The 26133-nt window shown below is 47.9% G+C and overlaps 1 protein-coding gene across 2 annotated transcripts in view; it reads right to left on the reverse strand.

Moving 5' to 3' along the window:
- Positions 1-26133, reverse strand: part of SYT6 (synaptotagmin 6) — a 62361-nt gene that overhangs the window by 27294 nt on the left and 8934 nt on the right. The window contains exons 2-3 of one of the 2 annotated variants that reach the window (XM_017869593.1): positions 20977-21242; positions 18851-19409 (exon numbers count right to left, since the gene is read on the reverse strand). In XM_017869593.1, the coding sequence (XP_017725082.1) occupies positions 18851-19409; positions 20977-21233 (816 nt within the window). In that variant the 5' untranslated portion in view covers positions 21234-21242. Of the gene's footprint in view, positions 1-18850; positions 19410-20976; positions 21249-26133 lie in introns of those variants that run through there. The other variant, XM_017869592.1, reaches the window with a different exon arrangement.

Below are 26133 nucleotides of genomic sequence, written 5' to 3' on the forward strand. Positions count from 1 at the left end.
CTGCTGCTGCTGCAGAGGGGCCTGCTGCTCCCCAGCTGTCCCCACAGCTCGGGTTCCTTCTCCCAGGCGATGCCCAGCTTTCTTTGGCTTCCCACACAGCAGTCAGCATTTCCTCTCTCACCTCTTCCATCCTCCCCCACCCCCATCTGCCTCTCCTCTCACACCAGACAGAGCCATCTCCTGTCGGTGTCAGCTGAGGCAACGCTTCCTCAAGGGGGCAGGGTCCCAAACGGGAGTGGAAATAGCCCATTCCCAGGCATATACCCAAGCCCCTTTCTGCCAGGCCCAGCAGCGGGAAATCACAGATTCCTGGACCTGGGGTGGCTCCTATGTCTCTGTGATCACTGCCCTCCGCGCACACCACGGTTCTGCAGAGCATCCAGCAACTCAGTCCCAGCCCAGTCCTTCCTCGAGACAAAGGTGGGAATCAAGTCGGCCTGATGCCTCTCTTTAAAGAATTCCCAACCAAGGCCCCTCTGCAGTTAGTAGTTGAAGTGTAAGGACCTTTCTGGGGATCAGTGTGAGAGCTCAGGGGTCCCCAGAGAATACAAAGGCTCCTCTCGTTTCACATATCAGAAAACAGAGGCTTGGAAGGGCTGTGTATCCCTGGTGAATCTACTTGGAGTTTTCCAGCTCCTAGACCAAGCTGGAATCCCTTTCTCTTACTTTCCAATTCCATCCCACAAGTATAAATTGAGTACTTACTGGATGCAAGGCCAGGGTTCAGGGCTCCAGTAATTTGGAAAGTCCCAAATTCCAGGGACTGCCTACCTCTAACACTGGATGATGATAAGGAAGTACTTTAAAGGTACTACACACAGCTGGCATTCACTGAGCTCCTGCTGTGTGCTGATGGGCACTTGGCTGAGATTTGTGTGAATTCTCTTCTTTAATCCTCACAACAACCTTATGGAAAAGCGTAAGTTTTACCCACATTTTACAGATGAGAGAACAAGCATGGAGATGTTATGTTAAAGAGTGTGGAGATACGGCTTGAACAAAGGCAGCCAGACCCCAGGGTCTACCTCAGCCACCATGCCAAGCCAGTTTGGTTTTCTGAAAGGTTGTCCCTGAGAATGATTCACCCAATGCTTCTGGAGCTCTGACTGAGTAGGGTTTGACGGAGCTTTACACATTCTCTCAGTAACTTGTTTTTAAAAATCTCTTTTAGGCCGGGCTTACGCCTGTAATCCCAGCACTTTGGGAGGCCGAGGTGGGCGGATCACCAGGTCAGGAGATCGAGACCATCCTGGCTAACATGGTGAAACCCCCTCTCTACTAACAATATAAACAATTAGCCGGGCATGGTGGCGGGCACCTGTAGTCCCAGCTACTCGGGAGGCTGAGGCAGGAGAATGGCGTGAACCTGGGAGGCGGAGCTTGTAGTGAGCCGAGATCACACTACTGCACTCCAGCCTGGGCGACAGAGCCAGACTCCATTTAAAAAACAAAACAAAACAAAACAACAAAAAAGCAAAACTCTTTTAAAGATTCTCATGTATTTGTTACAACAGATTTGTGAGCTAGGTTTTATAATTACTCCCACTTTGCAGTTGAAGAACCGAAAGCATAGAGGTGTTCATGAGGTCTCAGAATTCAAAGACCACGCTATGATCCGCCCCTGTGATGCTGTTCACCATGGGATGCCCTCGGTAGAAAATTTCCTCCTATCCTAGAACCAGGAATAGCTTTGTGTTTCCTAGGCCTCTGGTTTTTCTCTACTTAATGGACACTGAATTCTGTGACTATCTTTCCCTTTTTGTATTATCTGCCAGAATGCTTCAAGTCACTCATGTGGCCTGCCTCTGGGCGGGTTTGGATGGCAGGGCGTGTACATTGTGTAGGGCGCTCTCGTTTTAAACTTACTTTTAATCTTGTCGTATGTCCTATGAGCTAGCTAAATCTTTTCTGGAGCAACACAAAGTGACAAGCAAAATACATAAATGTTTTTATTACATGCTGTGCAACCTCAGATAATTCACTTAGCCTCTCTTAGCTTAATTTTCTCTATCTACAGAATTAGGATAATTCCTCCTACCTGCTGAGGATTAAATGAGACAATGTGTGCAAAAAGATTCTGTAAATTCAATAGTGCTATATAAAGGCAAGGTGACTTGTTACTAATATTGTTATTAGTTACGAGACAGGGTCCCTGCCCCTGGGGCACCTTCTACTCAGGGACTGGTAAAGAGGGCATGGCTGTCTGGGACCTACTCCTACGTCACTGGGAAGACACCCAGGGTTGTGTGGCTTGAAGGAGCTACTGATGCTGCCCTGGCTGGAGAACAGAGCTGCATCAAACCTCACGCTGTCCGTGTCTAGAGTCAGGGCCTTAGTTGAAGCTGTCCCTACTGCCCTGCCCACTGGGCAGCTAACTGGCCAGAGAGGGACAGGCTATGTCTGCATAACCCCCAAGCCCCCCAGGGGGAGGTTGGCAGTCCCTGTGAGGTTGAAGGACTCTCCAGGGAGTCTTCTAGGATCTCAACATCATCTGAGAAGACCATGGCCTCTCCTATTCCTAATATCTCAGAATGCTCAAGGACTTGCTGATATGAGATGGGCAGTGGCCTTGGTCTTCAGTGAGAAGGCTGGCTTGGGGCCTGCCAGATCTTCAGGCCTGTCCTCACTATCCCTCCTCGGAGACTTGGCCCTGCACACCTCGCACTTTCCTTCTTCTTGTTCTCCACTCCACATCTTCCCTTCTTTCCAGCATTTCTCCAAAATTCCTTAATCCTGGACATTTGCAGGCCCAGCCCAGCCAGTGCATCAACCCCTCACAGTCTGCAGGGTAGTCCCCGCCCTTCACTGCATTCACATTGTTTTCTAAGCAACAGGGGGACTCTGGGGCTCATCAACATGTGAGTTGCAGTATTCTTGGGAGAATGGGCTGCTAGTGAAATGTATTTTTGGTGGTTTTCTGTATTTTCTAAAATATCTAAAATAAGAATGTAATACTTTACCTTGAGGCAAAGAATGGTAAAATACATGAGTTATAGAGCATTTAAAGAAAATTATCTCAGTTTTGGTTCTCTGCTCTATCATTTTAAAACTGTGTGACTTCAGGGAATTTCCTTAGTTTTCCCCATCTGTAAAATGGAAATACTGATACCTTCCTGTATTGAGGTTAAATAAGAATATATCCTTGGAAATTTACTTATAAACATATTAGTTATTGTTGTTGTTAGATTCAAGAGCCATAAACCATGGCAAGAACCCAGGAAGGCCCTTTTCTCATGGAAATTGTATTGCACCCTACTCACAGCCCTGTGGTAGAGATTCTTGTCCACATTTGGCTAAGGAGGAAAGAGAGAGGTGAAGTGGTTTGACAGGCCACACAGCAGAGGCCAGCTTCAAGCCCCAGCCACCTGACTCCAACTGTTGCTTACCTGCAGGCTCTTGGGGCCTGGCACCGAGTCTGCCCTTGGATCCATGCCCCTTGCAGGGTCTCATGGATCCTGACTGAGAGCCCAGAGCTGACTGCATGGCCTTGAAGCCTCTACACCATTATCAGGGCCTCAGTTTCCCTGTGAGTGAAATGAAGAGAGAATCTTTGTCCTCCTTTCTCAACATGTGAGAGACACAAACTGACATGGAAGTGGTTTGGGTTTTATTATAATCACCCTTAAGGGTATTCATAAGCCACATCATCTTCAGGCTGCGAGGTCTCCTCGAAATTCTTTTCCAAACAGAATTTCTTAGGGGAACTAAAAAATGTCCCTGGGACTGGAGTCCTCTGCAGGGAGGAGGAGTGACAGAAAGCCAATCAAACAAGATGGAACAGGAACAAGCCCCTTGCTGCTTCCTTGGCGTGTGGTGGACACAGCGTGTGCATTTGTGTGTGTGTGTGTGTGTGTGTGTGTGTGTACATGAGCATATGTACACACATGCATGGGGCTGCCTGGGGTCTGGCCAGACTCAGGGTGGGTGGGGGAGGGCTCTGCTGAGATTCTGCTTCCCTATCTCTTGCAGGACGCAGACAGGAGCGCAGCCAGAGTTTCTCTGGTAAAAATTCTCCAAATAGGGTCGGAGGAATACTTTCCTAGGGAACACCCACTCCCTAAAAAGAGCTGGGTGGCTGCCTGCACTTGGATAGGATTCACTAAAAACACCCTGCCAGCAGGAGTTGGAGTTACAAAGGGCTTCACTGCCAGCCTTTCCCCGGCCTCTTTTCTCCACAAACCTACCAAAAGGCCCAGCAGCACAAAGAAATATTGGTTCTCATAATTTCCCCCATAAAAGTCACCTTGAGCCCTAATCCCCCACTTTCAAAATGCCTGTCCAGGGCGTGCCCGCCCAGCACAGCTTGTCAGCGTTAGAATCCTGACTCCCACCTTCTTTTCTCCAGGGCCTGCGAGGCACCCTGAGCTTGGCTGCTCTGTATGCCCTCCTTCCTGCCTTTTTGCTTCCAGCTGACTTTCAGCTAGTTCCTCTGATGTATTGATCCTGGGAGGGGCTGGGCAGGGCTCCCAGCAGTGTGGCTCTCACAGGGCCCTGCAGGAGTGACTCAGCTGGAGATGACTCTGACAATGTGGAGGAGGCATTTTCAAGCAGGTGCCTCAAGTCACAAAGCTAGCCCTGTCCCCAACTTCTCAAGAAGAGAAGTGCTTATCATGTTGTCATGACACACCACCAGAGCTGTGTTTTTCTCTCTGGAAGTTGGACTGTTCCTAGTACATGGTCCAATGTGTCACTACAGAGATGTGAGTCAACCAAAGGCTCAAGGAGGGACCGACTCACCCTGGGAAAGAGCCCCACGCCAGTGCTGTTCCCGTGGGTGCAGGGGTGGCGTGAGAGGCTGTCCTCTCCCCTCTCCTTCTACAAAGCGGCGACCTCTTTTATTCAAATAAGGTGCAAAGCCTTTCGGGGGCAGCAGAGAGGAGCTCTGGAGAAGGCTGGCAGGTGGCCAGGGTGGCTGAAGAAAGACCCTCTGTCTCTCCCCCTGGACATTCCCCTTCTTTCCTTTTGGGTTTTCTTTCTGGTTCTAGGTGATCCTTCATGTTCTGTCCCTGAATTCTCTTTAAAGCTCCAACCCAAGTGTAGACCCAAACCCTGCTCCTGGTTCCTGGTTCCCATCACATCCCTGAAAGAGCCTGGTAGCATAAAAAGGAACTTCAAATACTAAGGGTGAACAAAAGGAAATAGCCACAGACAAAGCAAATGACATTGCCTCAGGGTCTCCAGCCCTAGGTGGCCAGGACACTTGCACAGGCCCCTCCCCACGTCTTTCCCTGGCAGCTCTCTGCCTGTCCCCATGGAGTGGCATCCTCTCTTTTATGGACATTTATCTCTAACACTCTGTCTCTTTTCTGGCTGAGACCCCATCCAATTCTTCCACCTGGCTGGGGCCTTCTTCTCAGGCTTCATTTTGGACGGAAGGACTGGTTCATTCTCAGGAGACTTGCAGAACTCAGAGGGTTGAGATGGAAGTGGCTTCCGCCTTCCTATCTCAGGTGGCAACTCAGCCAAGCCCTAAGGAGGGGCCTCTCTCGGCATATATAGGAAAATGGCTTTATAAGCCCCACAGAAATGCCAATGGCCATAGAAATTCTTAGGAAACAGAGAAAGCAAATGCCATTTGAAACCATAAAAGCCTTCTATGGAGGGTGGAGCCTGGTAAAGGCAATATAACAATCTTAGGGTCCCCACTGCTCCTGGAAATAATGGCCAGTTATTCAATTAGCAACCTTGTTGGGTTTTAAATGTGAGAAGATGGGGCTGCAACTGAGCCGCAGCTGGGGCTGGGGCTGGAGAGAAGTCAGGCAATTGAAAGAGGGATGTGTGGTTGTTTGGATGTGAGGCCTGGAACTTTCAGGGAATGGAGAGGGAAGACGATAGAATGATGGGAGCGGTGGGGAGCTGGGGGCAGGTGCCCACCAGCAGTCTGCTGTGCCACTGGGAAGTGGTACTCTCCATCACAGCAGACCTGCAGTTAAGTGCTGCTCCTCACTTTGTGTTGCTTGGGGTGTGGTGACGCTAGGCCCGTGTTCCGTGACTGGGTCAATGAAGGAAGAGCCATCAGAGACCAAGAGGGGGATGACATTTAGGAAGAGGTGGAATGTTGGTGCCAGAAGAGACTATGCTCATATATGCTTTCCCCACCCCAGGAAGAGGCAGGACGCATGGAGGGAGCCCCTGTTAGCCAGTTCCTGAGAAGGCAAGATGGGGGAGGGCTTGGAGCACATGCAGCCGGCTGGCCAGGTGGACCCCTGCCGCTCACCGGCCTGGTGACCTTGAGCAGATTGCCTGAGTTGCTTCATCTGGAGACTGGGGATAACACCAGTACTGACCCTGCAAGGCAGGGGTGAGGAATGAATAAACCATGGCACTTAGAACCTGGCACACAGGAGGCCAAGAAGCTCTGGCGGACACCCTGCTTAACCTGCAGTTGGAATTCTGCACATAAATTGTCATCTGAGGCTTGTTTTCGCACCCATTCCTGATCTCACCTCCATTCCCTCCCACTTCAAGTATATCAGACACAGGTTTTGTGAAGAAAACATAAAATAGCTCCTAGGGAAACCTGACCCATGGTCAAGGATATTGGTGAACTCCACATTGTGTCACATCCAGACAATCAGCCGGGTAGGGCTCTAAAATGACAGTCTTTTGAGGCAATCATTGGTGCTTTTCAGGCCATCGAGATGGAGGGCAGTGCCAGCCTGTGCTGGCCAGACATGGGTGAACATCGTGCTGTGGCTCATCCTGTTCGGGGGCTGTCCCTCTACCCTAATTCCCTCATCCCAAGGCCAAGTGGACTCCATGGAAAGCTTTCTACCCAGATTTCAGTGCAGCCCTAGAGAGGCCATCAAGGTCTCACAGACTTTGTCCAGAAAGGAAGATATTAAATATTCATGGAGAATGAGTAGGTGTCAATTCAGACATGAGAGGAAAATGTGGCTACAGTGGATGGCTGATGAGGATGAATGAGGGCCAGATGGGCTCAGGGTTGGCAGGGGCGTGGGGGCTGGAGGGAGGGGGAGGAAGGCTGCTGTAGAGACCACATTTTTCTGTATTACTGCTGACACTAAAACACTATAAAATATGCTAGCAACTGGACAAGGCTGACCTATACTCTACGGCTCACCTTGTCTCCTTCCTCCTCTAAGATAGAAATATTTATGTACCATGGGGAGATTTTGGGTGGGAGTTAATTGGCTCAGGGTCAAAACACTTTGATAAATGGCCTCTTTTTTCCTTGGTTTTCCTGCTGATGTTCCTCGTTGGTTTGCCTATTTCTGGTCTTAGATCTTCCTTGCATGGAAAAGACTAACTTTTGGTATAGGGGAGGGGGTTTTTGCTCTGTGCCCTTTGACATTTCATGCCTTTAACTCCAAATTCTCTCTTTCACCTCTTCCCTACAGGAGAGAGAGGCTCATGGGCACAGGATGAAGGCAGAGAGTGGGCAGGGGCCTGGGAAGGAAAGAGTAAAAACAAGGCAAGAGAATTTCCGATAAAAATCCAGAGACTAGGAAGGCAGTAGGAGGGGCATGGGCTGGGTCTCATGAGACCTGCTTTGGAGCCCAGATTTGCATTGACTCCTAACCACCCCAAGCAAGGTGTGAGACTTCTCTGGTCTGAGATTACTCATGTATGGCAGGAGGAGGTTGAGCCAGGTCATCTCTGAGGCTCTTTCTAGCTCTGATCACCCCCAAGTCCATGAAAATATGGAGTCATAACACCGTGGTCCACAGGAAAATGTGAAGCCCCTCAGGGACTGCTCCAATTCTCCCAAGTTGGTTGCTATTCTGGTCATAGTTACACCCCATGACCCTAGTCTCTCTGAATTGCTGCTGATCTAGAAAACTGCATTCCCTTCCTCCTGGATGAATCCTGGAGTTCGAAAGTCTGTGACAGTGCCCAGAGGGGATGTTTGGCTGCTGCTTTCCTTGCGACCAAATAGTCTCTCTCCAGGAGAAAATGTCATTGTGTGTTATTAGGCAGTGGAAGCACTAAGCAAGTGCATATGTTCTGGGAGCAAGGTCGGGGGAAGCATGGGAAGTACATCTGTGTTGGAGAAATCACTTTTTGTTGATGCATGAGCTCGTTGCCTAATGATTTCCCATTCATCCTCTTGTAAAGGAAAGATTAGATATTTATTCCATCCAGAGGCACAGCATACTAATGAGGGGCACACTGGGCCGGGGGCAGGGTCGGCTTGCCCACCAGCTCTGTGCTGAAGCAGGCTGTGAGCAGAGGGAGGGAGGGAAGACAGGGTTGTGGTCTGGTTGCCAGTGGGAGCCGTGCCCTACAGGAAGCTGGCCTGAGTGGGCAATGGGGCTGTCTGGAGGCTAGGGAACTCATCAAGAGTGAACGTGGAACTGTCTCCACTATCTGGGCCTCTGGCAGCTTTGTAAGGCCATTTCTTCTGAAGCAGTGGAGAAGGACCTATTGTGAAAGGCCAAGTTTAGAAACAACTTAAATAAGAACACCCAAGGCCAGCAGAGCTGAGCAGCTCTGCTTACTGCAGGTCAGAGCCCTGTCTGGACCATTGGCTTTGTTTTCCAGCATCACATGGGAAACCTTTAGCCCCCTGGAACCAAAAACAGCTACAGGTCCTAATTTTGGCTCAAGTGAGAGTGTGTGGAAGGGTAGGGGCACACCCGTCACCTCTGCAGCAGGAACAGTTTGTGGACTTGGAGTCCTCACCTGTGGTGGAAGGGACCTGCTGCTGCTCAGCTGTGGGAGTGTGTGACCCGACTCCCGGATTGACCATGGAGGCCCTAGTGAAGGCTGCCCGTGGGATGGAGTGTGGAACCCATACCTCTCCTCTTTCCTTTCTGGGCTCTTGGTGGATTTTCAGCAATCCTTCTCTAGAGGAGCCTTGGCCCCTTGGGCAGTCCCAGAAAAGTCAAAGTCCTGTTGGCTTTGGAACCTGGGACTGGACACAGTGAGGCACATTCTCAGGATCTGAGCTTTGAGCATGGAGGGACACTTCCCTGCACCCTCCAACCTCCAATTTCCTCCTAGTCACTACAGGACATGAGGTCTGAGGTTAGGGCTGCTGTTATTATTCTGGAGCAGGAAAAGCTGCTCCTTGCTTGATGTTCCCATCTGACCAAGAAATCCTTCCAGGGAGGCAGCCAGGCTCTTCACCGCCTCCCCTCTTTGGTGAGAGGTACAAAGGAGAGGTCCCACCCATCTCTGCATTGGCAGGGGTGAAAGGAATAAACTGTGAGTAGGATGCACTGGTCATTTCCAGCCATTGGTCTAAGGAGGGGGTGTCAGAGAATAACAAGGATGATGACACCAGGCCCAGGGGAGCGTGGGGGCAAATGAACATCCAGCAAAGACAACTGGGGAGCTGCACAGCTCCCGCTGAGCAGCGAACACACAAGGGAGCCCTGCAGCCCTACCAAGGACCTAGTGGCTTCTGATCCAGGTGGGTGGGGGTCAGGCAGCTGGGAGGGCCACTGCTGGGCTCACTTGGACTGCTCAAAGAGGGGCGCAAGACTGGCCATCTTCATGCATTATTTAGAGTGCTCCGGCTGCAGGGTTCGGCCTGGGGAGCAGTCTTCATGGGTTTGGGCAGGCCACCCAGGCCCCCAGGCTCAGGCATACCTTTACACCTACTGGGGCTTCCATGTAACCCTGATTGGCCCTGCTGGCCTCTTTCAGAAAACTCTCCCTCTCTGCTTCCATCCTGGCTTGGACCTGTATGCAGCAGTCCAGACACTCAGGAATTTAAGGCAGAATTCTAGGGATAATGAGCCTTTCTTCAAATTTCTGATGGAAAAGGTGGTCTTGGCCTGAATTGTTCTGTGTTGCTCTCAGCCAGGGCTGCTCACTCTACCTCCCTGTCCCAGCCCCAGCTTTTCCCTAAGCTATGGCCCATATATGGAACCAGCCTCTTGGCACACTGCCAAACCAACCCTCCTAGACCTTTAAAAACCCATTTCAAGAGCTGCACCCTCCAGAAAATTTCCCCAGAATAACACGACCCAAGTCCCCGTTCCACAGTTGATCTTCCCCACTCAGGTTCCAGCAAAGCGGCCCTTGTCAAGGCCGATGATAAGCTCCTTGATGCTGAACAAAACGGCCAGGTCTCAGTCTGCATCTTACTTGATTGGTCACAGCATCTAATACAACTGAGCCTTACCCCTGTCCTTCTGGAAACACTTCCTTTGTTTCCTGAGACACTGTACCCTCCTGGCTTTCCTTCTTTTCCCCTGCTGCTAGTCTCCTTTGCTGGGTTTTCTTCATAGCCCCACATCAATTGTTAGAGTACCTCATGGTTAAATCCTGTTTATTTCTTCTTTTCTAGCTAAACTTATTCCACTGGGATTTCAATCAGTCTCATGGCTCTTGACACCATTTATATGCTAACATCTCCTAGATCTGTTTCTTTAACCAAGGCCTCACTCCTGGACTCCTGACTTTATATCCAGCTTCCTACGTAGCATCACCACTTGGATGTCCAAAAGGTATCTCAAATATGACATGTCCAAATCTGAGCTCCTAATCTTCCTCCCCAAATGCGTTCTTCCTCCAAGATTTCCCAACTCAGCATCCCGAGTTGTTTGGACTGAAAATCTTTATTCTTCTCTTTCTCTACACCTTAGACCCTCCACCCAATCTGTCATCAAATACTGCTGGCTGTACTTTCAAAATATATTCAGAGACTAGCCACATCTTACATATCTACCACCATCCTTGTTCAAGCTACTGTCATCTCTTTTTCAGGACAATCACATCCCCACTGACTTTCCTGCCTTTGCTCTGACTGTGTACAGTAGTCTAGTCCCAGCCCATCAGCTGCAGTGATCTTTTTGAACTTTTGGTTGTGGAACCATATTAACCTCTCGGGCCTCTTACCTCTCCCACTTTATCTTTCATTCTTTCCCGTCCCCAGCCCTGTTTCTGCTTCTGCCACATTGGTCCTCTTGTTGTTCTTTTTCTCTTTTTTTCCCTTCCTTCCTTCCTTCCTTCCTTCCTTCCTTCCTTCCTTCCTTCCTTCCTTCCTTCCTTCTTCCTCTCCCTCTCTTTTTTATAGACAGAGTCTTGCTCTGTTGCCCAGTCTGATGGATCACAGCACAGTGCTGTGATCATGGTTCACTGCAGCCTCGATCTCCCAGGCTCAAGCGATTGTCCCACCTCAGCCTCTGAGTTGCTGGGATTATAGGCATGCACCACCACACCTGGCTTTTTTTTTTTTTTTAATTTTTGTAGAGACGAGGTCTCCTTGTTTTGCCAGGGGCTGGTCTCAAAATCCTAGCCTCACACGATCCTCCTGCCTCAGCCTCCCAAAGTGCTAGGAATACAGTTGTAAGCCAATGTGCCTGGCCTCTTTCTTGTTCTTTGATCATGCCAGATGCCATCCCACTGCAGGGTCTTTTCTCTCTGCCTGGACCTCTCTTCCTGCAAATATCTGCAGGGTTCTCTCCCATATTTCAGGTCTACGCAAAGGGCACCCTCTCAGGGAGGTCTCCCCTGCCCACCCTCCCCAACCCAACTCTCCTATCACACTTCCTGCTTCATTTTCTCCATGTCATTTATGACTCTCAGACATACTATTTATCTTAGTCACTTGCCTTCCTCCACTAGAGCAGAAGCTCCACGAGAGCAGGGACTTTGTTGACTGCTGCATCCTCAACATCTAGGACCATGCTTGGCACTTAGCAGATGCTTAAACAGGTCATTGCTGAATGAATAATTCCCAAGTGATTCCTCCTTTGACTTCCTCTGTTCCCTTTCTCTTGATCTCCTCCTGCTTGGTGCTCTTCGCTGCCTGCCGCTCTTTCTCCTTCATCCTGGCTGTGGGTGTTCCCCAAAGCTCAGTTCTTGTTCCTGAATTCTCCTTCAGCCATCTGTATCCCTCATCCCACTCACTCACTCTTCTCACTTCAATACTCACCTCAATCTCCCCCTTTTTCCTTTTAATGTAATGTAAATAATTGTGTTCCTTTCATTAGATTTTTACTTGCTCTGAAACCTCTGTTGAACTGTGAGTTCCTTGAAAGCAAGGACTATGTTCGTCCCTTCAATACCCAGTTAGTTGTTCTAGGACCCAACATGTTCTTTGAGGGCTCTTTGAAGACTTGTTTAGTGGATTAAGATTCAATACGCTTACCTCTTACTCCTGCCCGTCTCTTGCCCAGGACAGACCTAGAAACTTGAGATCCAAGGTGGACACTTTGAAGGCGTTGTATCGAACTGCCGGTCAATGAAGCTTTGGGAGCCTTCATCCCCCGGTGATTCAATGAGTCACAGTGGATCAATTACCTGATTCTTTGGCTCTACTTGAAAAAGCCTTTTGTGGCCACTCTGGGATCTCATTTGACTTGAGTGTGTGGGCGTGAGAAGAGGATGCAACAGAAAAATTTTTCAGGCAAGCAAGGCAATTTCATTTCAGGAGGCCTGTCTTCCCCCAACATGCTGGGCCAGTGAGGGACCTGCATGTCCCCAAGACGACAGAACTGGTTTCCTGCCTCCCCCATCAGACTGTGAGGTCTTGAGGGCAGGACTGGAGTTGAAGTCATACTCCCAGCCTGGTGCCTGCTACATAGTAATTACTCTGCAAGTAGTTATTATACAAAAAAAAGAAACCCAATCTTATGAGAGAGAAGTTCTCTCTAGATCCTTCCCTAAGTCCAAAGAGAACAAAGAAACATAGTCGCCTTCCTCTGACTTCCTCTTTTATCATGCTCTGTCCTTCACTGTCATCAACATAACCTGGCCTAAAACTTTTCTTTTCTAGAAGCAGCTTTTCTAGAGCAATCTCATCTGACTCCAATTTCTTTTCTTCACGTCTCCTAACACCTCTGCACATGGCTTGCAGTGCAGCAGCTTACATAATTGTGTTGTAAGCATCCTGAACTGGTCTGTCCCCAGGTGTGTGCCTTGTGTAGGAGGGGCTTGGGGACTGGGGGGCACAGGCATCTCCTACAGTTCCCATCAGCCTGGGCACCCTGATGTGGAGGGCTCTTGCTCTGCCTTCCTTTCCATAGCCCAGTCCCTGGCTCTGCATTCAACAAGTGACCAATGATGCACTGACCAGCACATAGTCGGCATTCAATGAATAGCTATTAAACTAAAGAGAAAGGATGTCGAACCTAGTGCTCACAGAAAGGAAATGGGGGAAAAGGTAAAGGAATCCAATGTCAGCACCAAACCCACTCTCCAAAATGACTAGATTTTGAGATGAGTGAGAGAACCTAAGCAGTCCACAAAGAAAAAACAGAACAAAACACTCTTCTGGATCCCCTGATGAGCTGCACAATTTCAGTGTTTAGTTTCTGTCCCAAGAAACAATGTAACCATGCTTCCCTCTGGTGGTGTAAGGATCATGAGTTCAAATCTTGGCTTCATTATTTCTGTTTGGGTGACAATGGGTAAGTCACTTAAACAAGCTTCATTTGTTTATTTACATATAGGGGACCACCATAAGCATTGTGGTGAGGATGAAACATGGCAAAGCAGGTTGTGCCCTTGGTAGCTAGCAGGAGCTCAATAAGTAATGACAGGCACATTCCAGCAAATGGGGATTGGGAAGGAGACGGGAGGGAGGGAGCTGAGTGCCGGCACAGGAATGTGGCTCATGGGAAAAGGAGGAGGAAGGGTTGCTGATGGGGCCTCCCCTGTGGCGGAAGCCTCCTAGAGGACATTCCCCAAGGGCTTGAAGAGAGGCCTGACTCTTACTGACATTTAAGGGAAGAGTGAGGATGTCTGGAAATTCTGCCCGGTGGCTTATCACTGTGCGGTTTAGGCCTCTGCTATGGAGACCACACTCCGGAGAATAGGTAGCTCTGTTCTGTGAAAGCATGAGAGCCAAGAACTTCCTAAGGGGGAGGAGCTGAGAATCACAGGCCTCTAGAGATGGTTTAATACTGAGGAAAATCAGCCCAGAGATGGAAAGTCACTTTTTCAAGGTCACACAGAAAACACACGGCATAGCCAAGACAAGAAATAAAAAAGGAATCATAATATCCAACAACCAGTCAGAACAGGTGACCTGGACTGAAGGGGAAGGTCAGGCCTGGGAGTGTTATAGCAGGAAGGCACCAGAGGAACAGGGCTCAGCAACTGCTCTGTGACAGTGCTGTCCTGGGTGGCTGTGTACACTGTTTCATTTACTACATATAATACCAATAGGACTAGAAGCCATTATTATCCCCGTCTTGCTGATGTCAAACCTGAGGCACAGTTTAGATAATGTCCCAAGTTTTTAAAGCTAGCAAGTGAGGAAGTTAGAATGCAACTCAGGTTGGGTTGGCAATAAAGCCTGCACTCCTTCTGCACAGCTCTGCTTATTTCCAGGCCAGAGGCTATTCTACCATTTAAGGCCTCCCTCCCTCCCTTCATACCCTCAGTCCAGGTTCTCTGGAAGTATATGGAACACTTCATCACCCCTAAAACACACACACACACACAAATGCACACTCACACACATACACATGCATGCACACACACACTCTAGCCTAGTCCAAAAACAACACACGTGCACACACACACACATGCACACTCTAAACTAGTAGGGACCTGGTAAGGCAGGAAGATGGCTGAATCCATTAGCACCACCAAGCACAGCACATATTTATGGCCCCAATTACAGCCTTCGTCTCCCACTACAGTGAAGGAGAAGGAACAGCCACAGGAATAGTTGTGTGCGGTGGGGTCTGAGTCCTCTGTAGCAATAACTACAAGATTAGAGATGTTAGCAAACCCGGGTGACGGCAGCTCTATTATAATGATAAATCTACAGCTTTATTTAGAAATAATGAGACTGGGGGCAGAATACGCTAGGAGAGAAGAGCATGGTAATTTTAGCCAATTGAAGCTCTGGTTGGAGAGACAGTGGCAAAGCTCTGGGAATGCCCAAGAGAGCATCAGGGGCCCTTGGGCAAGCCAGGCAGGAGGAGAGATGGGGGAAGCAGGAGGGCAGAGCTTCCCAGGGCTGGAATGGGTGTGGTGAACTCCCAAAATTTCCATCCCAGGCCTGAGTTTCTTAATTCCACGCAATGCAAGAGGCCTCTGACTGTCCTGCAGACCTGGTTTTCTCTGGCTCTCCAGCCAGTGGGACATATGAGCTGCTGTGCTGCCCAGACTTCCCTCTGGAACAATCTGGGGTAGGGAGGTGAGTGTCCCTTGAGGCTTAAGATTTGCAATTAACAAAGAGCTAGACTCCCCGAATGTGTTCCTCCCCTTCACTAGCCTTGAGCTCAGGGTTCTGTGTTTGTGAGAAAACAATGCAAATGTTTCAGGCTTTGGTACTTCAAGTCAAGCACAAGGGCGGGGGCGGGAACAAGGGATCTGCCTGGTGCCACCCGCCAGGGCTGAATCTGACTCTTCTGCACAAACTCAAGGACCAACACAGGCAGCACTCACATCGCTTTGGTGAGCACAGAGCAGCCTCCAAGTTCCCTTTCTCATAGGACCTTTCCTTCTGCTCAGCATGTGGGTCACGGACCCTCTGCTTTGGTCCAGACTACCTGATCTGACTGGTTACCCCAGACACAAACCATCCCATTCACCTCTGAACAAGTGCACAGGCTGGGTCTCTCCCAACCAAGCCTGGCTCTAAGCCATTTTCTAAATACTACTTGAGCTGCTTCTCCTCCAAGAAGCCTTCCCAGGTTAACTCCATTCAATCCCAATTACTTCTTTAATAGTCTTTTCCTTGGGCACCCATATATAGTTTTAATTGAATTCAGTAAGCCACTGGTCATTTAACAAGAAAGTACTGGTTTCTTACACTCAGCCCTGAGGGAAAATACAAGAGAAAGTCAAATGTGGGTCACAAGCCATTCCTGAGCCATTGGGAGGACTTTCCAAGGTAGAATATGACTCAGGATATAACTTGGGGATACAGAGAGCACACTGGAGAGGCAGCTGCTGTGAGACCGGGAGGCCACGTGGAGGATGACGGCAGTTAGGCTCTGAAAGGTGGATTGGTTTGCACCAGGCAGAGAGGTGGGAACAGGCCTGCCTGACATGGAGAACTTGTTGGCAAAGGCAAGAGGCAGAAATGTCAGGTGTTTTTCTGAAGCTGCTGGATTCCTGAGCTCAGGTCCAAAGGGCAGCTCTGGGAATGGAATCAGACACACGGGAGAGATGGGAGCCGGCTGTTGGCTGTGCTCAGCTCGTCAGCATTGCTCCCCATTGTGCTGGCTGTGGAAATTCATATACACCCAGTGCTCTGTCATTCCTGGTGACTGTGATGACTTGGGCCTCCCTGGTCCCCAAATGATTAAAATTTGACAGCACCACACATAGGTACAAGCACCAGCCTTCTTGCACCTCTTCCCCCTCTTTTTGCTTGAGTCCTTGCCTGGCAGGGTGATGAACTTGCTCCTGAGAATTCTATCTGCTGGTGGGGCTGTGGGTTGGAGGGTGGCAGGGGACTCACTTGAGAAGAAACATCCAGCTCAGACAGATAGTAAGACAGACTGGCTGAGCATGGGTGCGGCTCTGCAGCTTGGGAAACTCCTGCAGCTGGACTCTGCACCTGGACTCCCTCTGCGCCTGGACTCCCTCTGCGCCTGGACTCCCTCTGCGCCTAGATTCCCTCTGCACCTGGACTCCCTCTGCACCTGGCTAGAATGCTGCCCCTTCCTCTTGGGCTGTCGACTTATTTATGACTGTCCTTCCCCACTTGATTTAGTTCTCCTTATCCAGGAGACCTTCGCCAGCTGTCCTAACTCTAAGGCTCCTATAACCGTACACAGCGGATCGTATTTGCTGCTTTGCACTGCCAGCTACTGCAGGGACTTTTCCTGTCTCTGTAATTAGATGACAAGTTTCTGTGGGTCAAAGAGGCTGTTTTCTACCCCAGCCCCACCCTCACCCCCATGCCTTGCACAGTGTTCTTAGGAGGAGGAGAGGGAGGGGAGCTATAATGATAATAGATGAGGATGATGAGGATGGTGGTGATTTGTTCCATGCTCTTTGGTTGATCTGCCCTTTTCAGAAGCCAGGCTGGGGAAGTGGTGATGGGACAAGGGCAGGACAGCCACGGGGTTCTCAGATATGGAAAGGTGCATCCAGGTGCGGAGTGTGCTTGGGCACAGACTACTTACCCCAGGCATGAGGCTTCCAGTCATGCCTAGAGCCAAAGACACCAGATGGTGGACTCTGGCAAGGAGCAAAGGAGGCTCCTAGAAGGGCTGAGCTGAGCTCTGCTTCCTGCAGCCCCTGGCCCTCACGCCCTTCCCTGGGTGGCAGCCTCACTCTGAGGAGGGCTGAGCTGCTTTTCTCTAACTGTCCAGTTACCATAATGAAACCACAGCCTAAGGAGACCACAGGGAAGAGCTCCACCAGATGTAAACTTCAGAGTGATTTACGGTGTGGAGCGCTCCGGCCTGGGGCTGCCACACAGCTGCTGTTCCGATCCGCCCCACCTGCCCGCCCCGTCTGCCTGATAGCCAGCCAGCTACTTATGTTCTTCTTAGGGATGACATTTCAGGAAAGCAAAGGTGGGGGAGGCACTGGGCCATTGGGCTGGACTGGTCAAAGTCAGCACAAGCTATGAGAATGGGGTGTCCCCCAGACCCTTCCTGGGGTGTAAGCAGAGCCCACCAAGCTTTCTCACTTCGAACAAATCAAGATTTATACCCTTTGCACACCAGAGCAGGGCTGATTTTCCCAGCCCCTCTCTTCACAGGCTCAACACAGAGATATTGAGTATTGACTATCTGAGCGGGAGTCTGCAGGCAGAGTGGGGTCGCCCCTCCTCAGAAATACAGCGCAGGAAATATCCAGGTTGCCGCTCAACCTGTTAGCACTCAAGACAGCAGATGCAAGGCCACTGGAGCTTGGAGGGATCGCCCCCACTGAGCTCTCAGCTGCCTGGGGGTTGGGGGGGTGGCTTAGAGAGAGGACACTAGCTATACCTGCAGGACACAGCTATACAGTCTCCTCAACTTGGGACTGGAGCAAAGGGCTATGCCAGACCGAAGGGCTCCAGATGTGCCCTCTCCAGTTCTCTGTGCCAAACCTGTGCTCCCCTCTCTTAAAAGCCAACTTGAGCCCCAGCTCCTTGAAGCCTTCCCTGGTTAATTCCAGCTGATTGCAAACAGCCCAGCACCCACCTCCTGTGTAGGGGTTAGTCAGGTCTCCTTTTGGGCTGGACTCCCCCATCTCCCATACATGACTGGGAAAACAATGCCGAAGCAAAGGGACTCTGCTGTGTGTCGTCATTTGTGCTGTTCATTAGGTATGTCCAGCTCTCCTTCTGGGCACTCGGTAGGATTAATTTGCCCCTTCTCCCTTGATATTAGGAGTTACCATGTGTCTTGTTCTAATGGGAGTGGAAGTGACATGTGTCACTTCTGTGTGGAAGCTTTAATAAACAGTGCATGATTTGCCACTTCCTCTTCCTCCTGATGTTTAACTGTGGGGGCCCGTGTCTAAATGCAGCGTCTGTTGGCTTGGGTCCCCAGGTAACAAGGTGGAGTAGAGTCCCCAGCCCAGATGCAAAGCACATGAGACATGAACAAGGCATAAACTTTGGTTGTTTAAAGCCACAAAATCCTCGGACTGTTTGCTGCTGCAGCATAGCCTGGTTCAGCCTAATTGATATGGCCTGTTTCGATTGCCTATGCCAGTTTTCTATATCTATATCAGTACTCTCTATATCAGTACTCTCAGTAGAAAGAACTATCCCAGGACATGCAACCAGAAGCCACAGATAAAAAATCCCTCCCCTTCCTAGCTACATGGGGACTCTGCTGTCTGCCATTCCAACCTGGGGCAGAGTGCAAGGGTAGGCTGGGCCACTGGGCAGTTTCCAGAGTCCCTCTTCATATCCCAAAGGGAAAAGACCCATTTGTCTCTAGGAAGTGAGGGGTTGGGGACATGTCCAACCCAACCCAGAATCACAAATCCTCAAGAAGCCAAGGAACAGGGCTGTACTCACACTTGTGGCATATTGGATGTCCTTCCAGATGGAGGTTTCCCGAGACAGATCAGAGGCCTCAAAGAGGTTGTCCATGATGACCTCACCAATCATGTCATGGCGGGAGAAGCGGTCGAAGTCGAAGACACTGAGATGCAGCTTGCGGTCAGCCAGCTCCTCATAGGGCACAGGGAAGTGGAAGTTCTCATCAAAGGTGGGGTTCAGGGTCTTGCGGTGCACCCGGGTCTGCAGCTTGCATTTGCGATCAGGCAGGAGGTAGATCTTGACATAAGGGTCAGAGCTTCCGCAAAAGTCCTTGGCAGGGAGGTCAAAAGCCTTCAGGATACGCACAATCAGGGTCTCGGTCTCGTAATCATAACGTAGGCTGAAGTTGATCTTCCCGCAGCTTTTGGTGGCCTCAGACTTGGCATCGTCCCCATCCACCGACTTCTGCTTGTAGAGCTCAGGCTTGATGCGGCCAATGCTGGTGGGCTGCTCTGCTGCTGGTGGAAGATCGTTGCCATAGTCTACACTGGAGACGTGCATCTGCCTTGGCAGGTGGCGCTTGAAGGACGTGTGCCTGGAGAGGGCAGGAGGGGGCAGAGAGAGTGTGGTCAAGGCTCAGGGGAAGGGGGATGAAGGCAGACACGAGCCTGGAAGCCCTGGCTCATTGTATCCCTTGTTGAGCCCCCTTTTCCTTCCTCTTCTTGACCCCACTTTTCCTCTGCACACACTTGGTGTACAAGGTTGTGGTGAGCATTACATGTCTTAATATATGTAAAGTAGTTGGAATGGCGCCTGATATATAGTAAACTCAATAAATGTTAGCCATTGCTATCATAATCACTTTTTCCTGCTTTTCTGTTACCTGCTTTTTAGGTTTACTTCCTAGTAGACAAGACTCTGGTTTCCTTATTAAATCATGAGATCCCTTAAGAGAAGGACCATCCCTTCTTATCCTCAATGTGGCACCCCCTTCATCACCTTCATCAGCATCTCCATTTGTTGAGCATTTGCTATACAGCAGGCAGCGGAGTGGTAAAAGCATGGGCTTTGGAGTTAGACTGCATAGGTCAATCTTGGCTCTGTCACTTTCCAGCTGAGATCTTGGGAAAGTTATTTAACCTCTCTGTGCCATAAAAACGAGGATAATAAAAGTAACAACCACATAGGATTGCTATGAGAGTAAAATGAATTGATTACATATGAAGTGCTTAGAACAGAGCCAAGCATAATCATAAGCAATATATGTGTTAGCTCTCCTTATCGATTACATTGATTCTTCCATTGGCTCCTCACAACTGCCATATAAAAGTCATCAGCCTTATTTTACAGTTGGAAAAAGCGAGGCTAAGGGAAGGTGAGGAACTTGCCCGAGGCCATATGACAAACTGTCAATGTGACCCCCAGCATGTTCATTCCTGGCCTCCAGTCTGAAGATCAGGCCTCATTCTCTTTGGTTGGTCCCCTGAGGGCCTGGAGAGCCATTGCAGGGACCTAGGAATCCATCAGAGCCCTAAGTTTTGAGTAAATACAAGGCCTTATGCATGCTTGCACCACATCTTTTAAAAGTGTTTCTGAATTTGGGGTAGGTTTTTGTCGTTATGTTTTTCTTGTTGCTATTTTCAGTTAAAGGATGCTGTATGTATTTACAATTGTTGTCATACAGGGAACTCTGAAAGGCTTTAAAGGAATCCTCATTCTCAAACTATTAAGACTCTCTTGCCTTATCTGCCATGCACTGCAGACTGTAGCTATCAGGCTTTACTGACATATCCCTAAACACACCGTGAACTCTTACGTCTCTAGGCCTTTGCTGTTCTCTTCCTTCTGCCTGAAGCCTTTCCTTCCAAACATCCAACACTCCCCTATTCCACTATTCCATTCCCCTCACATCCACACATACCCCAAGTGCACACCACATGTACAGCAACCAGCCTCAAAGGTTTCCCTTTCGTGAAGTCTTTCCTGGTACCCACCTCCTCCTCGTTGATCACCCATCATGGATCACATCTTCTGACATATTTCTCCATCAAAGGATATGTGTTATTATTTCCGATCGCTGATCCTCACAGGCTGGAATCCCATAGATGTATTAAGGGAGTGTGGAGGTGTGGGATCAGGGAAGGGAGCGGTCCACTCCTCACCTGGTGGATGAGGCTGGCTCTGTAGTTTGCCGCTGCAGCCGCGTGTGACGCATGATGTGGTCCTTGACCGACATCTGCACCTCAGCTGGGATATCTGGGGATGTGTGGCTGATCTTCACGGCCGCCTCCAGGAAGCCCAGGGTGCTGGGGTCCTTCAGCTTGTCCGCCATGTTGCCTCTGAAGCTGGGGCTCTGGAGGGCTTCCAAGGGGGGATTAGCAGAAGAGGGACTGGAGGCCTCCTTGTTCCTCCAGGGCATCCAGCACAGCTTCCAAAAGAGAAAGAGAAAAACTGCCACCAGGGCCACGCCACACACAATAACTACAACTGCGAGGAGGCTGACAGAGGTGCCTGCCCTCGGCATGAGCCAGGCAGGGAGAGACAGACAGACAGAGGCGGGGAGAAACGGGTGAGGGTGTTGGAAGAGGGGGCACACAGAAGGTACAAAGACGGAAGAAGAGAGAAGAATGGTCATGAGAAAGCTGCCAGGTCAGAGGGAGAGGTGGTTTCAGGGTTGACTCTTGATTGTCCACTTCGTGGAATATCTGCAGCCTTGTGTTCACCTCAATCTGATTCTTCCAGCATCATCCTCTTTCCCACCCCCACCCTCTCCCCCCAGCCAGCTTGGGGAGCACCTGGGCTGTGGTCTCTACTGCCTATTGGCATGTGCACAGGGAAAGGGAAGTAATTTAAATAGTAGCCTAAGCAAATGTGCAAATTCGTGACGCGTTCATGTTCAGATGCTGTTTGAATTTCTATTAAAGCTGCTACTATGGCCAGACTTAGAGTCATTTTTGTCTACAGCCTACTTCCTTAACAGGCTGTGATACCTTGGGGGGGCAGACGCTGGCTAACTCATCCTCTTTTCTTCTTTATCCCATCCCCACTGAGCCCAAGACAGGAACTCAATAAATATTGAGTTGACTTCAAGTGAATGAGAGTCAGCATAGTCTCTTTAAGGGCAAGGATTATGTTCTTCTGTACTCCCAGAAGTCTGTGCATAGTAGGCTCAATAAATACTTCTATTAAGTTGGAATCTGATCTACACAGAGCACGTCAAAGCTAAATACAGGCACAGTTCATTTTACTATGCTTCACTTTATTGTGCTTCACAGATACTGTTTTTTTTACGAACTGAAGCTTTGTGGCAACCCTGCCTTGAACAAGTCTTTTGGTGCCAGTTTTCCAACAGCATGTTCACATTTTGTGTCTGTGTGTCACGTTTTGGTAATTCTCACATTATTTCAAACTTTTAAATTACTATTAGAGTTGTTATGGTGATCTATGATCTGTGATCAGTGATCTTGGATATTCCTATCGTCATTGTTTTGAGGCATCCTGAGCTGCACCCATGTAAGATGGCCAACCTAACTGATAAATATTGTGTGTATTCTGACCACGCCCCTGGCTGGCCATTCCTCTCCTTGGGCCTTTCTATTTGCTGAGACACAACAATATTGAAATTAGGCCAATTAATAACCTTACTTTGACTTGTAAGTGTTCAGGTCAAAAAAAGTGTCACATGACTCTCATTTTAAATCAAAAGCTAGAAATAATTAAACTTAGTAAGGATGGCATATCAAAAGCCAAGACAGGCCAAAAGTGAGGCATTTTGTGCCCCACAGCCAAGTTGTGAATGCAAAGAAAAAGTTCTTGAAGGAATCAGAAGTGCTACTCCAGCAAACACACAAATGATAAGAAAGCAAAACAGTCTTATTGCTGATGTGAAGAAAGCTTTAGTGGTCTGGACAGAAGATCAAACCAGCCCCAACATTCCCTTAAGCCAAAGCCTAATCCAGAGCAAGACAGTACCTTTCTTTCATTCTATGAAGACTGAAAGAGGAGAGGAAGCTGCAGAAGAGAAGTTTGATTCTAGCAGAGGTTGGTTCTTGAGGTTTAAGGAAAGAAGTCCTCTCCATAACGTAAAAGTTCAAAGAAGCAGCAGCAAATGCTGATGTAAAAACTGCAGTAAGTGATTCAGAAGATCTAGCTAAGATAATTGATGAAAGTGACTACACTGAAAAACAGATTTTCAGTGTATAAGAAATAGCCTTATATTGGAAGAAGATGCCATCTAGGACTTTCACAGCTAGAAGGGGGAAGTCAACGCCTGACTTCAAAGTTTCAAAGGGCAGACTGACTCTCTTTTTAGGGGCTAACACAGCTGATGACTTTAAGATGAATACAATGCTTATTTACCATTCCAAAAATCCTACGGTCCTTAAGAATTATGCTCAGTCTACTCTGCCTATGCTCTAAAAATGGAACAACAAAACCTGGATAATAGCACATCTGTTTAAGAATGGTTTACTGAATATTTTAAGCCCACTGTTGAGACTTACTGCTCAGAAGAAATGATTTCTTTCAAAATATTACTGCTCATTGACTATGCACCTAGTCACCCAAGGGCTCTAATGGAGGTGTGCAAGGAGATTAATGTTGTTTTCATGCCGGCTAACACAACATCCATTCTGCAGCCCATGGATCAAGGAGTAACTTCAACTTTCGAATCTTAGGCTTTAGCTGTCATAGATAGTGATTCTTCTGATGGATCTGGGCAAAGCAAGTTGAAAACCATCTGAATAGGATTCACCATTCTTGATGCCATTAAGAACATTCATAATTCAGGGGAAAAGGTAAAAATATCAACATTAACAGAAATTTAAAAGAAGTTGATTCCAAACATCGTCAATGGCTTTGAGGGGTTCAAGACCTCAGTGAAGGAAGTAACTGCAGATGTGGTGGAAATAGCAAGAGAACCAGAATTAGAAGTGGAGCCTGAAGAATGGATGAGGAGTTGCTTCTTGTGGATGAGTAAATAAAGTAGTTTCTCGAGATAAAATCTACTCCTTGTAAAGATGCTGTGAACATTGTTGAAATGACCACAAAGGACTTAGAATATTATATAACCTGAGTTGATAAAGCAGTGGCAGGGGTTGAGAGGATTGACTCCCATTTTGAAAGAAGTTCTACTGTGGATAAAATGCTATCAGACAGCGGTGCATGCTACAGAGAGATCTTTAGTGAAAGGAAAAGTCCATTGATGCAGCAAACTCACTGTTTTTTTATTTTAAGAAATTACCACAGCCACTCCAGCCACCAGCAACCACCAAACTGATCAGTCAGCAGTCATCAACATCGAAGCAAGACCCTCCACCATGAAGAAGAGATTAAGACTCACTGAAGGCCCAGATTGTTAGCATTTTTTAGTAATCAAGTTTTTAAAATTAAGATATATATTGTTTTTGGGTGCAATTCTATTGCACACTTAAGGGGCTACAGTATATTTTACACTGTATACGTATATATATGTATAGGTATATATATTACATTGTATACATTTTGTAAGGCTTTAGCTGCCACAAATAATGATTCCTCTGATGGATCTGGGCAAAGTAAATTGAAAACCATCTGAATAGGATTCACCATTCTTGATGCCATTATATTTACAGTATATTACAGTATATTTTATACTGTATATATGTGCATATTCACATATATGTATATATAATATATGCATATATTCACATGTATGTATATACTGTATACACTTAATAGACTACAATATATTTTATACTGTATATATGCATATTTTATACTGTATATATATTTTGTTTAATCCTATTATGCTATTCTAATAATCCTATTTATTTTAGAAAATATTTTATAAAATATACTGTAGTCTATTAAGTGCACAATAGAATTACACAAAGTTATATATATATTTACATATGCATATATGTAAATTACATATACTTATATGTATAAAAGTTCTATATACATATATGTATATATAGTATAAAAGTAGTATAGTACAAAAGTTATATGTGTGTATATATACATATATAGTATAAAAGTTATATATATCTATATATACATACGTATGTATATATGTATAAGTTATATATACTTATATGTGCATATCTACATATAAGTTTATATAACTTACGTGTGTGTGTGTGTATGTGTGTGTGTGTGTGTGTATATATATATAACTTTTATATGCACTGGGAAACTGAAAAATTTGTGTGACTTGCTTTATTTTGATATATGATTTATTGCAGCAGTCTGTAACTGAACCTACAATATATCCAAGGTATTCAGGTACAAGTGATTCCTAGAGCTGTCCTCTTCCATTCCTGTGGCCATTCAAGAGCTTTGCTATAAAAATGGTGTTTTAAATGTTGTGATTGGTTTGGAAGTGGGCACTCACTGCCCCACCCCCAGCCCACCCCTAACCCCAGGGATGCCCATTATCCCAAGAAAGGGGTATGCCCCTATGAGGGATGCCCATCTTTGTGAGAAATTATTAAGCAAACCTCCCATCCCACTTCCATCTCCAAATTTGGGAATGAACCTTTGAGTCCAAGGCCTCTTCTTGCTCAGAGTAGAGAAGTCAGAAGGCTCCGAACCAAGGGCATACCTTGCAGGGTTTGCAAAAATGTTACTGTGGACAAGCTAGCAGAGGAGTTCTGTTTGGCTTGCTTAATGATTGAAATGTTAAGAAATTCCACCATCATCATCACCCCAGACTTCTGACTTCACTGGAAAAGACGAATGACTTGGTAATTGACATGGGCTCCCACATAGTGGGAACTGGTGACTCTCTTTGTAAGGATATGTCCTCACCAGTTCAACCCTCCACTCCCTGTTCCCTGGCTGGCCCCTGAAAGCCTGTAAGTTTGCAGCCTCTGTCTTAGTCTGTCCAAATGCCTTAAAAATATTACCATTTAAGGTGAGAAATGACCCCACAAGTACTGAGTCCAGGCTGTGCCTTTAAAGATGGGAGCAGTGGTCCACAGAAGGGACTTGCTTGGAGTCACAGGTTGGTCAGACACAGAACCTGGACTAGGGTCCAGATGTCCACCACTCAGCCTGGCACTCTTTCCTCTGCCCTGACCTGTCTGTCTCTGGTTAAACTGTAGGCTACTTTGACACATGTTTTTCCTCTTTGTCTGACTCAGGGCCTCGCATAGAAATTGGCACATGGAATGAATGAGTGAATGAAAGAATGATATATGAGAAGGCTGTAATTAGCTCTCATTTCCATTAAGTTCAAGCAACATTTACTGAGTACTTGCAATGTGCCAAGTTCTGGGCTAGCTTGGGATACAAAGATGCCCAGGCCCCTCCTAAGGGGATCCAGGTACTCCCACAGC

This window comes from Rhinopithecus bieti, unplaced genomic scaffold, assembly GCF_001698545.2.
Source record: "Rhinopithecus bieti isolate Rb0 unplaced genomic scaffold, ASM169854v2 scaffold_3040, whole genome shotgun sequence".
NCBI lineage: Eukaryota > Metazoa > Chordata > Mammalia > Primates > Cercopithecidae > Rhinopithecus > Rhinopithecus bieti.